This window comes from Aulostomus chinensis, chromosome 8, assembly GCF_037954235.1.
Source record: "Aulostomus chinensis isolate RoL2024-O1b breed Wild chromosome 8, RoL_Achi_v1.0, whole genome shotgun sequence".
Taxonomy (NCBI): Eukaryota; Metazoa; Chordata; class Actinopteri; order Syngnathiformes; family Aulostomidae; genus Aulostomus; species Aulostomus chinensis.
Genome location: NC_141327.1, coordinates 10,776,560 through 10,800,769, shown reverse-complemented (window position 1 = coordinate 10,800,769; position 24,210 = coordinate 10,776,560). Strand labels below are relative to the sequence as shown.

At 42.8% G+C, this 24,210-nt stretch overlaps 2 protein-coding genes across 3 annotated transcripts; one reads left to right on the top strand and one right to left on the bottom strand.

Annotated features, from left to right (window-relative positions):
• Positions 1-5,086: 5,086 nt before the first annotated feature.
• On the top strand, positions 5,087-7,185 carry LOC147257086 (keratin, type I cytoskeletal 50 kDa-like). Of its 2 annotated transcripts, XM_086210848.1 has the most exons (7): positions 5,087-5,595; positions 5,713-5,795; positions 5,909-6,065; positions 6,149-6,310; positions 6,394-6,519; positions 6,622-6,839; positions 6,968-7,185. In XM_086210848.1, the coding sequence occupies exons 1-7, from the start codon at positions 5,152-5,154 to the stop codon at positions 7,077-7,079; spliced, it is 1,302 nt and encodes a 433-aa protein (XP_086066974.1). In that variant the 5' UTR covers positions 5,087-5,151; the 3' UTR covers positions 7,080-7,185. The 2 variants fall into 2 exon arrangements, with proteins under 2 accessions (XP_086066974.1, XP_086066975.1); XM_086210849.1 differs by lacking the exon at positions 6,968-7,185 and having other exon boundaries at positions 6,622-6,843.
• Positions 7,186-10,076: 2,891 nt separating this feature from the next.
• krt98 (keratin 98) lies at positions 10,077-12,940 on the bottom strand. The gene is made up of 8 exons (XM_086210850.1): positions 12,535-12,940; positions 11,918-12,000; positions 11,666-11,822; positions 10,962-11,123; positions 10,742-10,867; positions 10,437-10,657; positions 10,314-10,324; positions 10,077-10,219 (listed from the first exon to the last, which is right to left on the bottom strand). The coding sequence occupies exons 1-8, from the start codon at positions 12,868-12,870 to the stop codon at positions 10,122-10,124; spliced, it is 1,194 nt and encodes a 397-aa protein (XP_086066976.1). The 5' UTR covers positions 12,871-12,940; the 3' UTR covers positions 10,077-10,121.
• Between the last annotated feature and the right edge of the window lie 11,270 nt (positions 12,941-24,210).

Here is a 24,210-nt window from a genome sequence, read left to right as displayed (position 1 = left end):
GACTAAATCAGACAAACCTTAATCACACATAACTCACCCTACAGCAGTTTTAACAGCTTGTCACTCTCACGAGTAAAATTAATTAAATTCATGTAAAATAGCCTGCATTTCAATCAGTCTATTTGTGATGGCATGGTACCTGAACAGCTCGGAAAAATGAAGTTTTAACCGCTAAAAATAATCTCTTTTCCATTCTCATTGCACATACACACATGGATGCATGTTTCATGGACATATGTCCCTGCAGCTGCCAGTGATCAACCCGTCATCAACAAGGCGAGTACGCACGTAACTTTCTTATTCACTGATGATTCACGGCATTGTGAAGTTTTTGAGGGGCTGTGAACGCTCAGGTTCATAGACCGGCAACCTTCTGATATTTTCAATGACAAAAAAATCCTCAGCTCTACTGCAATATTGCTTGGGGCTTTCGCACTCAGTGTAGTAAATTTCCAGACCTCTCGGTGTATCTGGACATCTCAGAGTGCGGGAATCACTCCTGGTGGTAAAGGGTGTGGCTAACAGAAACAGGGATACAACAGTTACCTGCATGACCCTGCAACCAAAAAACATGTGAACGAACAAAGAGACACACAAACAGTTTAAGGGCCATTGTCATAGCCTCTCTGACCCTGGTGGAGGTCTGTACTCTCAGCGTACACCTCTGGTTGAGTGTTTTTCTTTGTCTCCTGTATGAGAGATCCAGGTAGCACCCACCCAACGTACCACATGCTGACATATTTTCTAAAATGCATTTCATTCCAGTCTTCAGTTATTTGTGACCATAAAGACAGAGTAATCAGTGTCAAATAAGCCCCATTCTGTCAGGTTGGTCTCGTTTAGACAAAAGTAAGGTGCATGACGCTCTAAAACTGTCACAAAAGACTTATTGATATGGCTTTTGGCAACACACCTGTTCAAGAAGAAATTCAAGTATATGTCCTGAATGTAAGGACCATGCATTTTTTGCATAGATAAATCTGCTAACACACATGAAAATAATACATTGTTCATTCTTTCTTGGTGGCTTTGGTGCATTTCTCCAATCATCGATGAAAACATCAAGGGCACTCTGGAAACAATTCGTACAAACAGCACAACAGAACACAACAGATGACCTGTATAGGCCGGTTCATCCTTTAAAATGACTGAGGTCAGTGAATGCATCAGCACCTCACAATGACCTTGAGTCCTTGGGCCTTGGTTTACAAAGAAGACAATCAAAAATGCTCAGCTATGTTCTAAATATAGCAACACTATGTGCATCCTGAAAAAAAGTGGTAAAGATTTTAATGACAATGACTGGAATTACATGAGGCTGCTCCCTGTATGACATATGGGTTTTACATTTATGTCTGTGGGGATTGATTGCAAGAGATTGGACTAAAGTCACTTTTACTCTTTCCTGTTTTTTTCTGTAATTTGGTGACAGACAATATGTTTACAATTCAGAAAATGAAAAGAGAGGATTTTTTTTCACCATACTGTGTCCATCAGAGGAAGACAGACAAAATATTCCTCTTCTTTTGCAAGGCTGTTTATTTTCTTCTTGCTTCTGAGGATTGCGATGTTTATAAAAAAAAACAACAACCTGAATGAAGTGAATGGAGCGTACAGTACAGTGGATTACAGTGGTATCTCAATAAATGAATGCTTGGCACACACAGGAGCCACACCTGTCCTTCTTTTCTCTTCCCTTCCCCTCCCCTCACACATGCATGCACGCGCACACACACACACACACACACACACACACACACACACACACACACACACACACACACTCACTCACACATTCCAATACCATTATTCACTCACATGAAACCCAAACTTTGTCACAGCAGAAGAGTGTGCTAAGTTTCTGTTAACTCTTTCACATACAGGACATGCCTGTAGTTTACAACTATAGTGATACAATATGTGAAGTGTTTTAATGTGTTCTCCATCCAGCTGTGCAACAGCAGGAACATCTGAATATTAACACAGGCCTTTGCTTATTTCACACTCCCACAATCAATGAATGTACTTGCAGTGAGTCCAGTGCGCTGCCTATCCCAGCTGACATTGGGCGAGAGGCAGGGTTCACCCTGGATGGGTCACCAGTCCATTGCAGGACCATCAGGAGGCTCAGTATCTTACTCAAGAATGCAAGAGCTGGAGGTTGTGGCCCGATGGAGCTAAGAGGACCAAGTCATCTGCAAAAAGCAGAGACGACATCCTCCCGCCAATCAACTCGACCCCCTCCACCACATGGCTGCACCTAGAAATTCTTTCCATAAAAGTTATGAACAGAACCGGTGACACTGGGCAGCCTTGGCAGAATCCAACCCTCACCAGGAACAAGTCTGACTGACTGACAGAAACGCGGACAAGACTCACTCCTCCGGTAGAAAAACTTTGTAAGGGGCCATCCACCCATACTTCCAGTGTAACCTCCATAGGGTGCTCCTGAGAACATGGTCATAAGCCTTTTCCAAATCCACAAAACACATGTGGACTGGTTGGGCAAACTCCCATGCCCCCTCCAGCACCCTCGCAAGGGTACAGAGCTGATCCACGGTTTCACAGTGGGACGAAAACCACACTGCTCCTCCCCAATCTGAGGTTCAACTATCGCCCTGACCTTCCTCTCCAGTACCCTGGTGTAGAGTGTAGACCTTCCCAGGGAGGCTGAGGAGTGCAATCCCCTGATAGCTGGAATACATCCTCCGGTTCCCTTTCTTAAAGATGGGGACCACCACCCCAGTCTACCATTCCAAAGGCACTGGCCCCGATGTCCAAGACAGCCCCACAACATCCAGAGCCTTGAGATACCCAGGGCGGATCTCATCCTCCCCCGGAGCTCTGTCACCGCGGAGATATTTAACTGCCTCGGCAACTTCTGCCCCGGAGATTGGACGACCCTCAAACTCTGTCTCCTCCATTGAGTACGTGTTGGTGGGATAGAGAAATTCCTCAAGTATTCCTTCCACTGCCCAATTATCTAACCATTTGACGTCAGCAGCCTCCTGTCCCAAATTTGTAATTGACTAATATTTTTGATATATAATTTTGACCTCAGACTGTCATAGGGGGCTATTTTATCTCTTAACATATGACATCTTCTCAATAATATCATCAAAAATCTTATAGGAATCCAAAACAAAAAGTTTATTTAATATCTCTCTGAATAATCCATAGTCGAACCCGAATTCTTTTCTTTTTTTTAAATAGAATAGGTTCAGCAATTGTCTTGAGTTTTCTAAGACTTGTCGCAAAATCCAGCTTGAAACATTGCTGAGCTGGCAAGTTGTCAAACACCTTTTCCCACTCTTGTCTTTTACTGCCTGAGGAGGCGCGTCTCGGCACGTTGTCTTTTGACAACCAATGAAGCACCTTCTTTTTAAAAGTTTCATACAGGTTTGTCATATTTTCTCAGTTCCAGCTTTGTTTTAACAAGCCAATGTTAGAAGTTGTGCAAATACAACACATTAATTTGGTATTTGATTTGCCTCACAGCTTTGCTCAGCTCTCATTGATTTTATGACAGTAAATCCTCACAGTGCTGCATTGTCTGTCAGAACTGAAGGTGTCATTGACTCTTGTTTCTTTAATCAAATTCTGACACTGGCACACTGCCATAAACCAACTAAACCGGAAAGCCCAACATTGTATTAACCTATCAAAGTACGACACCAACCTTACGGTATAACACTGACTATCATGTTACGCTGCACTTCACGCCTGTAAAAACTCAGACTGGCTTTAATCTTGGAAGTGCCCATCTTGTCAGCAGCTCCAGAACTGTGCTGAGGGTAAAACCTCATGAGACTTTGCAAGTTACAGGTATTTGTGCACTTGCCTGAAGGAAATCTGCAACTGACATAGGGACTGAGCTGGTTTTACAACATAGGTTTCATAAGTTTCACCTACATATTTGACATCTCTTAAGTACAATGAATCTGCACTGAACTTAACATTACGGTGGATACGAGTGCATAGAGTAAAAATCCTTCCTCCATCCAGACAAAAGTCTGAAAACTCATCACTATCTTGCAAATAATTTTTTTTCAGCTATTTAGCACATGGATGAGAGAGTTTGTAACCTGGCCTGCAAACGAAGGTTAGAAGTGAAGAGAAACATCAGGTTTCTCTAAGCAAAGTCTGCATCTAGGAGAACACTTTGTTGTTAGAATAATATTAATGATGTGAATTATGGTTATTCCCATTATCTGTTTTTAAAAAAAATAATAATACCTTTCCACAACCTTGATATGACCTCTCGTTGAAAAAATTTCCTGGGAATGAATCAAGATTGCAAATAAAGGCACTGGTAAAAAGGGGAACGCTGGAAAACAAGCAAGAGTGAACATGAACTATGCCCATGTGCAAAGCCAAGAAAAATAAAGTACAACAGGCACATTGGGGGGGGGGGGGGGGGGGGGATTATTTTCTATCAGGGCTGTGCCCAGTCTGGAATACAGCCAACCGCATTTTAAAAGCTAATATTAATGGCTTCTACCTGGCAACCCTACAAGTTATGTTTATCAAAAAATACATAAGTAAAAAAAATTCTGAGACTATATCAAGACCATTTTTTGGTAAAGTTTAAGATGTGATCATGTTCGAAATCTAAGAATTCCGAAAGACAAATGTGGGATAACAATGACACACACACACACACACACACACACACACACACACACACACACACACACACACACACACACAGAAGTTATTGTTCATAAAAACTTGTTTCCTTGGTTACACAACAGGTTTGGCCAACAACCTTCTCAGGTATTATGACAGAAATTCAACAGTGATCATCTGTCAGACAGCTGACACTGAATAACTAACTGGGGGCAAACAGTGACGGGTGTGGCTGCTGCACTCTTCATACCTATAGATGTGATAGATAACAATCTCTGTTTCCATGCAGCTTGATGTGCTCTCTTTTTTCTCTGTATGATCATTGTGCAAATCAACCTGAGGGGTGTGTGAGATGGATTGGTACAAATTAGAAGAAATGCTCCTCCCCTCAGCTCCGCCCCCATCTGAGGCAGTTGCAGGAGCAGCCTGAGGCTTAATAAAAAGGGGACGCAGCCAGAGCTGTGCATCTCAGTCCATCATCTTCTCTCCAAGGTAGGCAGAACCTCCTGAGCAATCATCACAATGTCCGTCAGAGGCTTTACTGGTCGCTCCTTTATGAGCTCCACTGGAGGCTCTGGTGGAGGCTTCAGAAGTCTTGGAGGAGGCAGCGTGACGAGGGGGTATGCTTCAAGTGTGTATGGTGGTGCAGGTGGCTCTGGAGCAAGAGTCTCTCTTGCCTCCTGCTCTTTCAAATCTGGAGGTGGTTCTGGTAGTGGTTTTGGAATGGGAGGGGGCCTTGGCTTCGGAGGTGGTGATAGTCTGGATCTCCACGTCGGGGCCAACGAGAAGGCCACTATGCAGAACCTGAATGACCGCCTGGCCTCCTACCTGGAGAAGGTGCGCAATCTGGAGAAGGCCAACGCAGAGCTGGAACTCAAGATCCGCCAGTTCTTGGAAAGTAAGACCTCCCCAGCTTCTCGTGACTACTCTGCCTATGAGGCCACCATTGCAGATCTGCAGGGAAAGGTATGTCACAAAACCTCTGAGTCCTGAATGATGAAATCACTGGCATTACAGTTTGCAGAGTCTGTTGCAGCTGTTGGAAGCTTCTAATTCTGCTAATGATGTCACATTATTCCACAGATCGAGAGTGCCACTAGAGTCAATGGAGGCATCTATCTGGCTATTGACAATGCAAAGCTGGCAGCAGATGACTTCAGGACCAAGTAAGCATCTGGTGGCAACAGAGAACAAATACCAAAGCAACAAAACCTGTGTAGAGAGACTATGTAAATGTTGGTGATGAGGTGCAAACATCTAAACTCTTGCTGTCTAACAGGTTTGAAAATGAGCTTGCAATGCGTCAGTCAGTGGAGTCAGACATTGCCGGTCTCAAGAGAATGCTGGATGAGCTGACGCTGGGCCGATCAGACCTGGAGATGCAGATTGAAGGCCTCAAGGAGGAGTTGATCTTCCTCAAGAAGAACCATGAGGAGGTAGGTGGCAAATTAATAATATAAATTAATCAACATGTCTGACCAACACCCACCTCTCACTAACTTGCCTACCTACCTGACAGGAAATGGCAGCCATGAGGGCACAGATGAGTGGACAGATCAATGTGGAGGTGGATGCCAAACCTCAGGTGGACCTGAGCACCATCATGGCTGAAATCCGTGAGCAGTACGAGACCGTGGCCGCAAAGAACCAGAAAGATCTGGAATTGTGGTTCCAGGCAAAGGTAGGACAGAATATTTTGTCAAATTTGACTATCTGCCAGGACTTAAGCTACACTCAGCACTATCTCACCCACATTTGCTGCAGACAGAGGCACTGAACAAAGAGGTGGCTGTCAGCACAGAAACTCTCCAGACTTCCAAGTCCGAAATCTCAGAGATTCGTCGCACGCTGCAGGGTTTAGAGATTGAGTTACAGTCCCAACTTAGCATGGTAAGTCTTACTCCTTGCAAACTCTGGGCTACAATATCTGCACTTGGTACTACTGGGAAAATTCTTGATTTGTAATCCATCTTTTCTCCCTTTCTCATCCAGAAAGCGGCTCTGGAAGGTACCTTGGCTGAAACGGAAACACGATACTCCATGAAACTCCAAGGACTCCAGATGCAGGTGACGAGCCTTGAAGAGCAACTGATACAACTGCGTGCCGACATTGAGAACCAGAACCAAGAGTATAGCATGCTGCTTGATATCAAGACTCGCTTGGAGAGGGAAATTGCTGAATACAGGAGGCTGTTGGATGGAGAGGGCAGGTAAGACGCAAGAGTAGAAGCTGCAGTACAGTTAAAAAAAAAAGAAGTCATCACTCAGTCATGATAAATTTAGAATAACAATAGTTTTATAATGAGAACTGTAATTGTAAATCTCTTTCTCTCCACAGCATTGCCGCTAGTGCCGCTGGTTTAAGGTCCTCAACTGCTAAGGTGGTAGTGATCGCGGAGGAACTGAGGGACGGTGTGGTGGTGTCTTCTTCTACCACCACCACCTCCTAACTCTCTCATGCAGCAAACACATGGGTGACACCTGAAGGCCACAAGCATAACAGCTTGAATCTCAAACATATGAGGCTGAAATAAAAGGCTCCTGGTTTGCACACTATCTACTATTGTGTCTGTGCTTGATGTTTGAATTATTGGTACCCACCCCCCCCCCCCCAAATAATGTCATATTAACAAAGTTTGGGCATTTGGAAATAAGTTTTATTTTACAAACATTGCTGCTACTGCAGAGTGAAATCATCAGAGATCAAATGGAAGTAATAATACACCTAAAGGTTCTTCAGAGTACTGCAGAGGATATGTGAGAATATACAAGTCTTGCTTAATAAATATTAATAGATATATTATAATAGCTTCATTAAAATAACATGAATGTAAGGTGGATGTGCCACATTTTAAAACAATTTATTATCAACAACTTTAACTGTCATAAGCTCTTAATTGGCAGTCACACATGCACACAATTCCCTGCAGTTTTACTGCCACTGAGAAGGTCAAAGGTCCTCGGTGAAACACTTCTCTCACTAAACTGTGAGTCAAAATAGATGCAATTGAATTCAACTCTACTCCCCTCCTTGAGTAGTTACCAGGTTGAGGTTTGATAAATCAGACTGTAAAGCATGGAATTGTGCCTGCTTATGTAGGCTTTTTCTACCCTTTGCTGTGCAGGGGGAACTTTCAGGGAGGCATATTATTAGGAGCACCATGATCGCTTGAGGCTGTGGCCTCAGTCACATTATGTTCTGGATGACAGAAGAAAGAGAAAGTGAGGTTGTGAATATTAAAATAACATCCTGATGTTAGTTGGGGACATCTGGGCAGAGAGTTATAAACTCTTTCTTCAGCAATTTCCTGTGAGATAACAGTGAGTTTAGGACTCAAACCCAAAAGGAATGTGCAGCATGAAGGAGAGGACACACGCTTGCTTTTGTGTCCAAATGAATCATGATTTGAGACACTAAGCCCACTATGTAACAGTGTAAATCTTGTTTTACAACAACACAGTATCAGTCAAATCTAACACCTCACATTCTGGATGTGAATCTGCTTTCTGTGGTTTTCTCTCTGTCCAGGGTTTCCTCCAGGAGTCCAAACGTGTTCTTGCAAGATTGAAAGGGGCTTTACTTTCACCTGATGCATGCTGGGATATGTCACAGGCCTTGTGATGCTGATAAAAGCTACAGCTACTGATTTCCGGCCACTAGAGGGCGGAGTATGGCTGTATTACTGTATAAGATATGAATACCAGATGAAACGCATTCACTCCATTGAGTGAATACAGATAACTAAAAAAGGGCTTTCAGTGAGGTGGGCTCCCCCCGAAGGGGTGGGGGTGGGGGGGCTTCACACAATTTTAGGGGAGGCTCAGGGAATGTAGGAAAAAGATTACATTATTGGGGACATTCCATAAAATTGCCCTTACCTTAAGAGATTGCTCAGAGATACAGTAGTCAGAAACTAAAAAATGTGTCGGTGTGGAGTCTCCCACAGTCCAAAGACATCAAGATGGGATGAGGCTGATTGATACTCTAAAGTGACCGTAGGTGTGACTGTAAGTGTGAATGGTTGTTTTTCTATATGTGTTGGCCCTATGATGGACTGGTGACCTGTCCAGGGTGGATCTTGCCTCTCGCCTGAAAGCTGCTGGGATAGGCTCCAGCCCCCCCACGACCTTTAACAGGAATAAACAGAAGAAAATGGATGGATGGAATTCGCTGGAGGATTGTGGGCTGTTTTCATTGACAAAATGTGTCCCAATAAGACAAAAAGAACCCGTGTTAGTCACAAAATATGGTAAAATGTAGTCCTTACACGCTGTCAAATGGCATCTTGTGCTGCAGTTTTACAAACATAAAAACATTTGGAGCAAAACCTTCAATTCCTTTTTTCAATTTCTAAAGAATGAAAATGAGATTTACCTCGTCTCTGTCATAGCTGAGCGATTTCAGTTATACTTTGCCACATGAATAAGACAACAAATGAGGTAAATACTCAGCCACACTCCGTGTGCATGAGCAGTAATATGATGATTGTACCCCTGTGAACCTTGAGATTGTGGGTGCAGCTGATCAACTACTCATCAGCAGCCACAATCCTCCATCTTTTGTGAATTTGTATGTAATGGAATGACCCAAAATTTCATTTGATTTAAAAACTCAGCAACCATTTTTCAAACAGGTTCTGCTGCATAGAATTCCAACGATAATTTTCAAAAAAAAATATGGCAGAGAAAATCAAAGCAAGTCATCTTGAATGTTGTATCAGAGTCCCATTTAGAATATAACAAATGAATAAGCAGAATATACCTTTGGGTGTGGCTTCCTTGTAGCTGACTAATAGCTACCGTGTCTCCTTGATTCTCTCCAAGCTCATCCAACTTTGGTTACCTCAGCGAAATTAATGGCTATAACACAGAACGCTATGTTTCTGTTTCTTGTTGCTGTATCAGGGTCAAGTTAGTCACATTGTAGTTGACTCTTTGTGACATATATTCAGTGCTTGCACCTTACACTCATGGTGACAAAGATCTTTCTGACAGGCTGTTGCGATCACCTTAAAAGCTTTTTTTTTTGGCTACATGTTAGAAACTCTGCTGACGTGCAGTAAAGGTAGAGAGACAGAGTACAAAATTCAGGTATATGGCTCTGGTTTTCTCTGGAAGCGATGGTGACTTAGCATAATGTTTGTTAATCGCCAGGCAGTGTTGTGAGATTGGCTCCTGCAATCGTATAAAGATGTCAAAACTAAAAAAATCGAAACAGGCTAAATAGAAGACCTTGGTGATCATTTTCTGTGATGACCACTTTCATGACATGCCCTTGTTCTTTTGTTAGTCCAAAAATAGGCAACAGATAGCTGGTTACTTTGAAGTTATCAGTACTCATGTCCATCCTGATTTTGTTCTGTTCTGTTTAACGGACAAACTTCACCAGCGCACAACAATAATGGTGAATAAAAACTCTCATGCAGTAATGTCATCACACATTTGAGTCAACTGCAGGTTCTTTATTGATGTTCGATTCATTCTCCAGTGTTTTACTCAATCTGATCCACATCTACATCAACGGTCTTGCTGCTCTCGACCACCCTTCCATCCACAACGGTCTCCACCACTGTGATGACCTTGGTGACCACTAGAGGCAAGAGAAGACACAATAATCATGAGCAAAATAGGCTTCATTTCTAAAACCCTGTTAAAAATGCAAATACAGTTTAAAAGATGCTTACCTTGTTTTGAACTGGTGATAGAGAGGGGATGAAAAGACAACATTAGTCCATGTCACATCTACTTAGCAATTAAACACTGTATTTATTTTTGTTTTTCCAATCTGTCACTCTGTCAGAGCTCACCTGTCATCCTCCCCATCCAGCAGCCGTCTGTACTCGGCGATCTCCAGCTCCAGTCTGGTCTTCAGGTCCAGCAGCATGTCATATTCTTGCTTGGTTTGGGTGATGTTGGCGTGGATCTGGGACAGCTGGGCCTCCAAACTCACGACCATGCTTTGCAGGTTAGCTAGCTGTGCTGCATAGCGCCCCTGTGTCTCTGCCAGGGTGCCCTCCAGAGACGCTTTCTGGTGGTTTTGGAGAGAGAGGGGTTGTGAGTGAGTATTGTGTAGATGGCATGATGAGTTTTAATGCGTTGCACTTTGATGTACCATGCTCAAATGCGACTGCAGCTCAATCTGGAGCCTCTGGAGTGTGCTCTTCAGTTCTTTAATCTCTGAACGGGATGTTACAAGAATCTCTGTGTGTGTCATCACGTCCTGCTCCACTGCTGCGATCTTGGGACATCAGAGACACAAAAAGACATGTTTTACAAAACAGTTACAAGGGATTACTGTCAAAGTTGTTAAATGATCAGCTGTATCCTCTCACCTTGCCCTGGTACCACGACTCCAGTTCCTTACGGTTCTTGGCGATCACACCCTCGTAGTGGTCTCTGATCTCTGTCATGACCTGGTTCAGGTCAATAGAGGGAGATGCATCCACCGCCACGTTGACCTGGCCGCCCATCTGACTCCTCAGCAGAGCCATCTCCTGCAAGGGTCAAAGATAAATCAGCCAGTGCAAAAACTCAAAATATTTAAATCTTGTTACATTGTATGCCTTTGATTCTTTTTTTCAGTGAACTGTGTGTGTGTGTGTGTGTGTGTATGTGTGTGTGTGTGTGTGTGTGTGTGTGGGAGTGAGTGAGTGAGATAAGCAGTGGCAATGAGCTAATGGAGGGAGAGAAGAATACTAGGAAGTGTTCAGAGGGAAGAGGGCAGCGTTAGGAAAAAGGACACAGCAGCAGAGGGTTTATGAAAACATTTACCTAACCAAGAATTTCCTCAGTGTTATCAGAGGTGACACAGAGTTCATGTGTGCATGCAAAGACAAACTGCATTTTTATAAGCTGAATAGCTTCTGGATTAGGCTCGAACTTGCTGAAAAGATGGATGATGTTTGTACCCTGAGTGGGTGTGTGAGTCTACTGTGGTGTTGACAGGGGAATCTCATCTGTTTTACTACTTGTTAAACTTATGTCGCCAAACCTAGAACTGGTAGAAGTGATGCAGTATCACTCTTTACTTTCTCACCTCTTCGTGGTTCCTCTTGAGCATGAGGAGCTCATCCTTAAGGCTCTCATACTGACTCTCCAGATCCATCCTGGCCAGATTCATCTCATCCAGCACCCTCTTCAGACCTGCGATGTCTGCCTCCACAGTCATCCTCAGGGCCAGCTCATTCTCATACCTGGTCACAGGTCAGAGCAGATTGTTCAGATTATGTGTAAATTAGACATGGGTTATTGGTTTAATGTGAAGTTTCACTTTTGTGCGCACACTCACTTCATTTTGAAGTCATCAGCAGCCAGTTTTGCATTGTCGATATCTAGGATTGTCTTGGCATTGAGCCTGGAGGCGATACGAATCTAAGAAGGAACAAACACACAGAAATATTGATATCTTTTTTCCCCAGAAAGGTGTGAGGGAAGGCTGTTGGTAGCAATTATGATTTTTACTGATGTACACACTTGTATATACCATAAGTCCACGAGTGCAGTTTATGAAACATTGTTCTCCTTCTGTATACTTGAGTAGTTGTAGAACAGAACACTGCTGACAAACCTCCCCAATGTCAGCTGGGATAGGCTCCACCCCCCCCCCCCCCCCGCAGCAACCCTTAAGGAATAAGTGGTACAGAAAATGGATGGATGGATGGGCATTGCTGACAGTCATGATAATTGCCACCTGACTGCTCTTTGTACTTTCCAATGCTATTGCATACTTCTTAACCACATCTTTTTAATTAACCCATCAGCTGTCATTGCCGTGTCAGTCCAATGCAGCACATGACACACACACACACACACACACACACACACACACACACACACACACACACACACACACACACACACACACACACACACAGGAATATAAGTGAAACACACAAATTGTCTTACCTTTTCTTTCAGGTCATCAATGATGGTGAAGTAGTGGGTGTAGTCATGGGAGATGACTGTCCTGCTCTGGTACCAATCTCTGATCTGCTTGTCCAGGCGGTCATTCTCCTTCTCCAGGGTGCGCACCTTCTCCAGGTAGGAGGCCAGACGGTCATTCAGGTTCTGCATGGTGGCCTTCTCATTGGCTCCAACATGGAGGTCCAGGCCATCAGCCAGGTTGAAGCTACCAGGGCTGGGTGCGTACATCTGGGATGAGGAGATGCGAGTGCCGCGACCTCCTGCTCCACCGTAGACGCTCATGGTCTTCTGGCTGTAGGATCTGGTGCTGAGTGACATGTTGGAGGATCTGGATCTGGACCAGGTAGGAATACTAAAGTTATTCTGCAGTTAGAAGCATCACCTTGGTCTCCTTGGTTATATAGCTGCCAGATGCCTCCAAGTGGGATGGGCTTGAAGAGGTACTTGAAAGGAAGGAATGCAGTGGACATGCTATTCCCTTACTCCATCTCTTTATCAGCACGGGTGTGGCAGCTGGTGGGTAAGGGTTCACCCGCCTTCCTTACAGGTCAAACCCGTGATTCCACATTTTAGTGTTTCTCAATGAGAAGACATTCTTTAAATACTTCTCAGCACATTTTTCACAGCCCTCTCCCCCTCTGTATGTGTAATTGCAACCTTGCTTGTTTGGTAGCTTGACAGCACATTAAGAGACACAAACACACATTTACATACACACAAACCCACGTTGAAATAATGCACACCCATAGGGGAAAGTGCTGTGTGTAGCTACTCCATAAAATATATAGCCTAATTGTTCACAGCAGTGGCAGAAATGGCACATACCAGTGACAATTTCACCTCAGTGAAACTTGGGCCAAAGGTTGAGGGCAATGCATTTCAAAGGTAGCCACAGTTATTTTAGTCGCATAAACATGTCGCAACCAAGATGTTTAAGATTGTGTTTTCCAGTATACTCATGTCTCAGAGGTCAGAGTTTTACTTTTATCACTCAGATGAAGGAGAAAATATACAGTAAGTAAAACACAAAGGATACAACCTTGAATGAAATATACAGACCCTCCATACTGCGATACGTATGCCTCTATACAGAGGGTCATTAAATGCCTTGTATGCAAACATTGAGGGCAAACTTAATTGAAGATTTTGATGTTTTTGACAGTATAATATTACATTGTCAGTGACGCTGAGCTGCTCTTGGCAGTTTCTCTGTTACAATGAACAATTGATAGAAAGAAATAGAACAACCAGATCAATGGGACCAGAGAGGAGATATTTTTGTTGGCCAACCCAGAAGTGAGTACTGCTATGGTTTCTCTCATCTAAAAGCCATTTGGACTTTCACTTTGTAATTTGCTGTGGGAAACAAGATCTGTGGGGATCACAAGTTCAAAGTAACCACCGTTGATGCATGTATTAACGAAAACATTTTATGCCACAGAACAAGAAGCCTGCATGAATCACACACCTTATTTCGCATATTAAATCGAAAAACCCATTCAAAAAAAATCTATTGATTTTGAGATGAATGAGCTGGAAGTTCAACAATTCTAACTTTTACAACTCATCCCTGCATCACTCTAGTGGGCATTTGGAGGTGGGAGGTCCCCCTTTGCAGGAATAACTAGCATACCTAGAGGTGAATTTGAAGAACATTTATGGATGGTGGGTTGCTGTAAATGGGGGCTGTGTAGGTGAATTATAACATATTTCACATTGAGTGCAGTGGTGGTGCAGTGGTTAACACTGTCACCTCACGGCAAGAAGGTTCTGGGTTGGAGTCCCGGCTTGGGTACAGGATCTTTCAGTGTGGAGTCTGCAGGTTCTCCCTGTGCCTGCGTGGGTTCTCCGGCTTCCTCCCGCAGTCCAAAGACATGCAAGTGCAGCGACATCTGCATGGTCTTGTGATGATCTGTTTATGTAAGGAGATGTCAGTGAAGATTGTCAGATTGTCATCACGATATGTCTTCAGTACTACGTCGTAGTCAACTGGACTGTTTAAGTTTCCTTGAAGACGTTTGGCCTCCATTCAAGAGGCTTCTTCAGTTCAGAAGAGTTCAGAAGGATGAGAGGCAAAACGTCTGGGGGGGTTGTTGTGGAATGGTGGGCTGTAGGTGCTGGTTCTGTTAGCATGCCACACATTATGTTGAAATATGTAGGTGGTGTGGTTTCCACAATTGCCTTTGCTCAGCTATACTTTAAGTTACTTTGGGATGTGGATAGGTTTTGGTATCATGCATTCATCAGAGCTTCTTTAAGCTTTAACAATGCAGCATATTGGAAACACACAAACATACTGTTTTAAAAGTAAAATATCTTAGAGTTCAGGGATCTGGTTGATTTCAGAATTGCACACATTAATGTTCAAAGTGAAGGACTTAGCAAGTCAAGAATAGTATCTGACATTGTCTTCATACAAGAGTGAAAAGTATGTGGTTCAATATGTGGAGTTTATCCACAGAACGGACTGGATGTGGACTTAAAGCATTGTGCTTGTGTGAATCAATTCAAAAGGACAGCCAAAAAATGTTGTTAGGAAGTACGATGATGAAGTTCTACACAGTCTGCACAAATTGTAAATGTTTTGTCACTGGGATGGGTGGGTGGTGATGTGTTGTGGGATTTTGTACATATGAACTGTAATTATGTAAAGCTGGACAGTGTAATTCAATAAGCAGTGAGAAAGTATAGGAATCAAAATTCTCAACTTCATCCTACTTATTTTCAAGCGTACTAGGCAAGATCATTTATTTGCTGAATCTGACTTGAAACCGCAAATATTGTTGTGACTTTATTTCTATTTAGTTTTATTTGTATTATTTTCGTGTTTGGCGGCACGGTGGTGCAGTGGTTAGCGCCTCACAGCAAGAAGGTTCCAGGTTTGAGTTTCGGCTCCATCACAGGATCTTTCTGTGTGGAGTCTCCATGTTCTCCCTGTTCCTGTGTGGGTTCTCTCTGGTACTCCAGCTTCCTCCCACAATCCAAAGACATCAAGAGGGGACGAGGCTGATTGATACTCTAAATTGACCGTAGGTGTGACTGTGAGTGTGAATGGTTGTCTGTCTCTATGTATTGGTCCTGCGATGGACTGGCGACCTGTCCAGGGTGAACCCTGCCTCTCGCCCGTTGACGCTGGGATAGGCTCCAGCCCCCCCCCCCCCCCCCCCCCATGACCCTCAACAGGATAAGAGGAAAATGGATGGATGGATGAACCACTTCATGGGAAACAAAATCCTCACATCTTGTGTATACAAATTACATCCTTCACAGAGAAAATAAAGTGATATCATCATCATCATCATCATCATCATCATCATCATCATCATCATCATCATCTCCTCAGCTCCAGCATGGGAGTGATGCTTGTAAGATTGAGTTGCTGGAACTTTGGCACAAAAAAGATCCAACATAAAGCACACAAAGAAACATAAAAACCCACCCAAGGAATCGTAGGAATCCCATTAATTATCATTATTTGGTGTATCCAGAACCTCCTCTTTTCCCTTCTGAGGTTCTGTGATTTATTACACTGCATATTTGTTAAGGGTTGCTCAATATTTCTTTTGGCTATTTCCCAAATATTTTTAAGTGTGTGTGTCAAAAAAAAAAGATCTCTTCAAGGGACCTTTAATCTATGTAGAGTAACTACATAGCTAACTCCTTTAGATGTGTTTTATTGTGTCTCCAGCAGGCATGACAGCAAACCTGAGTATGCCTCGCTCTTGTCAAACTCCCACTGGTCCAACCATGATTTCCTTTCTAAAACATCCTTATTCCCTTGGAGGAAATACACAACTAATATTTGAAACCACCATCACAGGGTCAGGTTGAATGCATTGTGACCACCTCCTAAAATTCTGATGTTGTATTATTATAATTATCCCGTCAGTTGTCTCCAAACGGATGCAGCTCTGCTGGTAGAAAACAATCTCCTGCCTGTTTTTGTTTCCTGTTATCTTGTCGGGCGACATAGTCGGGCTGCTTGACTGGCTTCTTCTTGTCTTCATGTCAAAACTCCTTTAGTCAGCAGTCCATCTGATAAGCAGGGAGAGGCCTCAAGCATGACTGATGGTTTGATTGAGACAGAAGAATGCCACTCAGTTGTTTTTAAGTGTACTGCAAACTACTTTTAGGGACACACGACACACATGTTCTTCAAATGACAGGCATCAGTTCATAAAATGATTAATGTGGAAGGTAAAATACCTGTTTAAACCTGCCCTCGTCCTAAATATATTGACCTTCACACTTCTCGATAACAGTTTTTCTTGACATATATCATTTCAGTCAGGACTTCAGAAGAGGGTTTTATCAGTGACTTTGATGAATTCTGATATTACAGTAAGATTTGCATACCCATTATATAAACGATATTAACAATCTTCTAATTATTCCATTTTTCCAAACCCCACCCTATTTTATTCTCTAAATAAGATCAAGACAACAGATGTTGAGAGAGCTTCTGATGATGTGTGCCGGTTCATGCGTTGCCTTTTACACCACCAACATGCCTCCTGAACTGATGGACCATCCATCCATCCATTTTCTACCGCTTATCCTGTTAAAGGCTGGAGCCTATCTCAGCAGTCTATGTGTGAGAGGTGGGGTTCTCAAATAAAAAAGAAAAAACAAATAAAAAAGAAATAATGAAAAAAAAAAACTCATCTAATTTTTATCCCAAATCATCCATGAAAGAGATCATATTCTTTATAATCCCTAGATTTTGTACACTTCTAAAACACTTTAGGGCTTACACATCTGTAAAAGTACTCGTCAAAACTGCTTAAGCAAAAAGAAATGTGTGTGTTTTGCACTCTGTCTACTACATACCTGAGAATGACCTTCTAATCATTTAAATATGTCCCTCAAGATTACCCGGAGATACCACTACACAAAAGTATGATTTGTTTCTTAGGGATTCCCTGTTATTCGCTGGCCCTGCTGCACCTAGACTGAAGTGCCAATTACGCCTAATGTTCCACATGTCAGAGTATTATAAAGATTAAGTCTATGTTCCGATATGTGTTGAGGCCACTTAAGGCCAGGTAGAATTGATATCCCCTTTGGTGCCTGTGTATTTTAAAAATATTTTAAAATCAACAAAACCATTTACTACATAACAGCACCGTCCATAATGTCCTTTCTTTGTAAAACATAATATCATGCATATCATAAATTATTATATGATTGACAAGTTAAGGAATTGAGCTTAAACAGAAAGCTAAACGCTCCCTAAATCTGCTCATAGCTTTACTATAATTATTAACGCTTATATTGAAAAATTGTCATCCCAACATACAGGCCGAGTCACAGCAGACATTTGAACCTGTAAGATAAATGCAGGTGATCACACTAAGAAAGCTGTGGCAAGCACAGTTCCAGAGCTTAAAGTCATTGTTGCATGTCTACTTTTCCTGCTGTCAACGTGTTTGCCGGGAGAAAATCAATCAGCTTCGAACACAATGCACTGCCTCAGGTCAGTTTAAGTTCTCCCCTTCATGTAGTAAGTGAATAAAGTTCTGGTTTTATATTTCCATCTTGCTTAAATCTAAATGAGATTTAAGTTCTGCTGATCTGTTGGCCCTCCAGGAAGGAGGAAACCTGACAGTCATGACTGGCTTGTCAAACAGCTTTCTCAGTTTTACTCTTTCCTTCTTAACAATTTTATCAGCTCATTGTGGAAAAGATCTTTTGTTTTGTGAAAAGGCTCAAGACAAAAATGTTGCTCTGCTGGCCTTCCTTATACTAAACTGACACCCTTTGGTACTGAGCTCTTTCTTGTGCGCAAACCAACTGATCTGAATTCAAATTGTCTAGCGGCAGGATGAGCGAGACAGGACAAGTTTCAGCCTTGTGATACTTTGCCTCCACTTCAGCTCAGCATGGATACTCTGTCCTGAAAAATATTGAGAAATACCTGATATATTTGTGGTTTCTTGCTGGCGTTAGTTAGACTCAGGACCATTTGTCTTCTGTTCATTTTATTGGTTGATGCTTTCTGCACCCCTCTGTGTCTGCTCCTAATATTAAAGGTATTTGGCATCTGTATGAGACACACCAGGCTTTCAGCTAACCCTAGTTTGAGATGAGTTAAAGCACAATTATGTGTCAGCACCTTGGAAACGATGCCAATGAAACATCAATTGGGATTTTTGTTGAGAACATTGAATTATTTTCAAATTTATACTTGTTTATAAGCTTTTAAATGGTTTAGCTCCTCCTCCACTTCATGATTTTATGTATACCTTTTTTTTTGCACGGTTTTTGGCTAATCAGCTTTTGCTCTAAAAGCCTCAGTGAAACTTTCAAAGCCAGCTTGAAAGCCAGTTGAAAGCTTTCAGCTTTGCACTCACTGACCCAAAATCTAGATCTTGTGGTTTGATTTTAATCTGACAATCGCTTGTAATTATCTCTTGTGCGCTGCTTTGTAGTGTGTGTCTTGTAAAGTATGTGTAGTGCCATTTAGTGGAGTCTATATTTCTCTTCATCTTGTGTTTTCCTCTTTGCATTGTGTGTAGTTTTGCAGCAGCCTGTGCTCTTGCATGGGTTTTTATGATGCTACTCTGCCGTATCTATTTGTCTTGACCTGTTAAGGGACTGCAAATGTAAATTAGCTTTTAGCTATGATCTGTTATGGTGCATCAAATGGTGACATTTATATTTTGGACCTGGTAACATGGTCCCTTTTGAATAAAGTAAAATAAATATATAAATAAAGATTAAAAAAACTGGTTTGGAAACTTCGTAAAATATTTACAGTCACTTTAGTATCTTGAATAGCAGTTAAATGAAACAGTTTACAATGGTGGCTCACAGCTAGTTAGCATGCTTTTTTTTTTTTTTTGCACAACTGTGCTTGTGTGTAGCCTGAAGCTTATAAAGATAATGTGCAGCTCTGGTGCTTTTAGTTCAGCACTACCATGGTGAGCAGGTGACATCTGTGTTTGTATTCGTGAGCAATGATATCATCAGAATGGGGTGAAAATGAGAGTACCAACTGTAGGTGATTTGAGAGGGGAATGAATGCAGATTGTCCCTTTACCATCTGGAAAATCCTGATGACAAAGGGTGCTTTGCATTGGTATGAGACACCCAGGGGTGTGGGAAAGTGTCTGTATTTGACAACCTGGGATGAGAACATGTTGACAGGTATGATTATACTTCCATGATACATAAAGGAATGTGAGTATTGCAATGTGAAACTATACTTAACAAGAATGATGTAGTGTTTCAGCTGCTAGCAGCGTGACTGTAAGGAAGATAATGTCAGTCTAGCAATGATTCAGCTTCCAAAGCAGTAACATGTCTGCAGACTTACAGTAAGATATTTAGTTACATGACAAAATAAAAACAGCTTGTGTTGTCATTGTGTCACAAACTGGCTTTAATTTACTGTTCAAAGTAGTTAAACGAATGATTCAGGGTTAGAGAATCAGACCAACTTGAAGAACAAATGGCACAAGAAAGATGCTTTAAAAAGTTACAAGTCCTTGACCAATCCTGTCCAAGCTTAGCCCCACCTCCCCTCACAGTTCACCACACCCACTTTATTTTCCTGTACAAACCAGAAGAATGAGCGCAGAGAACAGAGATGCATTGTGCCTCTTCCTGCTTCACACACACACACACACACACACACACACACACACACACACACACACACACACACACACACACACACACACACACACAGAGTACACATAGTTGCTCTGTGCATGCATGAGTATGTTAAGTCCACATTTGTATTGTCAGATGTTATGGCTTATTAAGATGTGTGTGTCTGTGTGTATTTGAGGAAGAAAATGTATGTGTGCACACTGACGTAAATATGAAAATGGAACAGGAGCAATATTGCCCTTGCATTCATTTGTTTTGAAGATATTTAATAGATAGCTGATGTCATTTTTAAAATGTCATACCTCACTCGTCTTCTCAAAAAGTTAATGGAAAGATTGAAGAGGAAAGTGCGGTTGCACTCTTCACCGTTTCCAACTCAACTAACTTCCACAGTTGCGGTGAAGTGATTCACGAGGGACTCCTACGTTAAAGTGTGGCAGGCTAGATGATCGCCACAGTGAGCTTTCCTGATCTGCACGTGGTCTTTGTAGTAGCACTAGAGGGTGCTATCTAACTATGAATCTCATCTCACCAGCTCTGAAATCTGTTTTACAGGAAGGGTGTGGTGGTGTGAAAATCTGGTGCATTTTCCAAGTGAAAGATGTGTTATATCCAAAAGCACTCGCATTAATCAGCAGTTCTGACTCATTTTCTCTGCCATGACATGAATTGTTGCACCATGATTTAGTGATATTTAGCTATATTTGTCAACCAAATGATGGTTAAATCTATTCTGTAGTTGATTTATGGGAAGTTTAAATGAGATTTTACAAGTGCAGATGAGTTCCAGTGTTTTTTTGCAAAACCACCAGTTTGAGCATTGAGTGGTTATCAAAAGCTGTTAAGCACTGTCAGAGAGACCAAGCCTTCTAATAAAATAACCTCCCTGGAATGAACCAACTGGTCTATTGACACAACAGACTTTGGTTTACTTAAGCCACAGCACATGATTGGATATGACAGTCCGTCTGCACAGTGATAATTGCCTGTGAATGTTTAACTATGTCTTGAGAAACTAGTCCCACATACGACGCGCACTCTAACTCCTGCATGTCACACACACATGCTGACGCTGGTGTAATTTTGCCACTTAACGCATTTTGCTGTGGATGTTCACTGATTGAAGACCTTTGCCAGAGATGTTGAATGCAGAGATGTTATTGCATAGTGCAGCTCGAATAGTTGGGCAGGATGTGATAATGCCTGTGGAGGGGTGTGGTACACTGAGAGGAGGCTCCAAGGACTGTATTGCGCCACATCAGCTGTGATTCATAGTTCACACAGAGGTGCACTGTCTGCTTGTAGGGCAGCCTTGCTGGAATTCATGCCATTATGAAAAGAAATTACTAATTAACCTCTCGTGCTTTTATGGAGATTCTCCAAAGAAGTGATAAAGAAGTCATAAAAATGTGATTTACTGGCTCTTATTTGACTTTGTCTTCTCGTACCACACACAAAGTACATTCCCTCAATAATTGGCCTCGTTGCTGAGATCAGCCCTGGTTTTGATTTAAAGCCGTACCAAACCTTCTAGAATGTGGTACAGTGGGATTTCAGCCAATACTCTGAGTGGATCAAGAGAAAAATGTATTTGCATTAATTTATCTTTTATTATTTTCCATTGATTTTATGATAATTTCAAAATTAATTTAATCCTATTTTATTTTAATTTTGTGGGTGGCACGGTGGTGCAGTGGTTAGCACTGTGGCCTCACAGCAAGAAGGTTCTGGGTTCAAGTCCCGGCTCCAGCACGGGATCTTTCTGAGTGGAGTCTCCATGTTCTCCCTGTGCCTGTGTGGGTTCTCTCTGGTACTCCAGCTTCCTCCCACAGTCCAAAGACATCAAGAGGGGACGAGGCTGATTGATACTCTAAATTGACCATAGGTGTGACTGTGAGTGTGAGTGGTTGTCTGTCTCTATGTATTGGTCCTGCGATGGACTGGCGACCTGTCCAGGGTGAACCCCTCCTCTCGCCTGTTGACACTCGGATAAGCTCCAGCCCCCCCCCCCCCCCCGCAACCCTTAATGTAGGAATAAGCGGAAGACGATGGATGTTTTGTATTTTAGTTGAGTTGTTCTTTCCATTTTTATTGTTCAGTTTCTCATTGTACAGGTGCAATTGTTTTTTGCAGACTGTTGATTGCATGCTTGATGGACATACAGATTTTGTGGTGCCTAACCGATATTTGGTCATAATTGCCTTGTGGTAACCCAGATCTTCCTCTCACCAGCAATACATCCTATAAAAGGTGTCACAATCAGCTGGAGCCTCCTGTCCAGCAGCCTAGCCGAAGTTTCCCCCTGCAATTGGAACACACCCTCCAGTCTCCTTTGAAAACGGGAACCAACATTCCCAGTACAGAGGTACGTTTCCTGTCATCCGTGCATAATTGAGGAGGCATGGCTGCACAGACAATATCCACGTCCCCAGGAAAACCATGGGGTCTTGGTGCCTGATCCAGGACTCCAAGCAGGCTAGACAATGCTGTTTGGTGTACATGTATGAAAAACTCTCTGAGATATCCTACCTGCAACACATAGCTGCAAGGAGGCAATCCTCAAACTCCGCAGGGAGAACTGCAACACCCCGACGTTCAGCCATTCGTAAGCATATTCGCACACTCCCAATACATTTGACCCCTGGCAAGTCAAAAGAAGATTGCTTTTAGATCTAGCGCAGTGTGAGGAGTTGTGTCTTCGTATGTCTTCTCTAGTTGGTGCACTCCACATCCCACACATGTTGCCTCTTCTCCAGGGAAGAAAAATATCGAATCGCAGTTTTTATGACTCTGCACTTACGACAACTATAGAATGGAAGCATCATGTTTTTGATTCGTGGCCCTTTTCCACTATTGGTTATATGGGGAAACGCTTCATCTTTGGCTCAAATATCCACCGTGATTTAATCAATCGTCGTCTTCCGCTTATTCCTTACTAGTAAGGGTCCGCGGGGGGGGCTGGAGCCTATCCCAGCATCTACGGGCGAGAGGCGGGGTACACCCTGGACAGGTCGCCAGTCCATCGCAGGGCCAACATACAGAGACGAACAACCATTCACACTCACATTCATACCTACGGTCAATTTGGAGATTTCAATCAGCCTAGTCCCTAAATTGCATGTCTTTGGACGGTGGGAGGAAGCCGGAGAATCGGAGAGAACCCACGCAGGCAAGGGGAGAACGTGCAAACTCCACACAGAAAGACGCCCGAGCCGGGATTCGAACCTGGAACCTTCTTGCTGTGAGGCGACAGTGCTAACCACTGCACCACCGTGCAGCCCCCCGTGTTTTAATGATGAACAGAAAAGATTTTGGCGGTCAAAGGTCGAGGCACACGGCACATGATTTGGTCGTTGATATTCTTCGGGCAGAGCTCAATTGCAGTGTAAAAAAAGTGGATCTACACACCTGTGTAGTGCAGACATATCTCATATTTTACTGACAGCATTGACAGTCTCCATGTGCACCAACAAAACAATGAACAATGATGAGTCTCTGATGTTGCATTTTGAAATAACTGAGACATGACCAGAGAGTGACCTATTAAAAATATTGGAACATCCGTCAACTTGCATTCCCATTGTGTTGCGATGTTGATGCCAAGGACACTGTTTTCTTTTGCACTCAGTTTGCCGGAAACCAGACCATCCTGAACTCAAGACAATAGGTGCAATTCACACCTGAGTAGTGACACATACATTCCGCCATCCACCTGTTGCTATGCCGCAAACAAACAGATCATGGTGATGGTGTTTTGAGTCCATGGTAACTTTAATAATAATCCATCCATCCATCCATCCATCCAGGGTTGTGGGGGGCTGGAGTCTATCCCATCTGACATTGGACAAGAGGCAGGGTTTATCCTGGACAGGTCGCCAGTCTGTTACAGGGCCATCAGGAGCAATAAGGGGCTCAGTATGTTGCTCAAGGATACTTCCACATGGTTACCGGGGGAAGTGAGGATCAAACCAGCGACCCTTCAGTTGCTTTATGGCCACTCTACCTCTGAGCCATGCCGCCAATTTTTATGTGCTACATGTA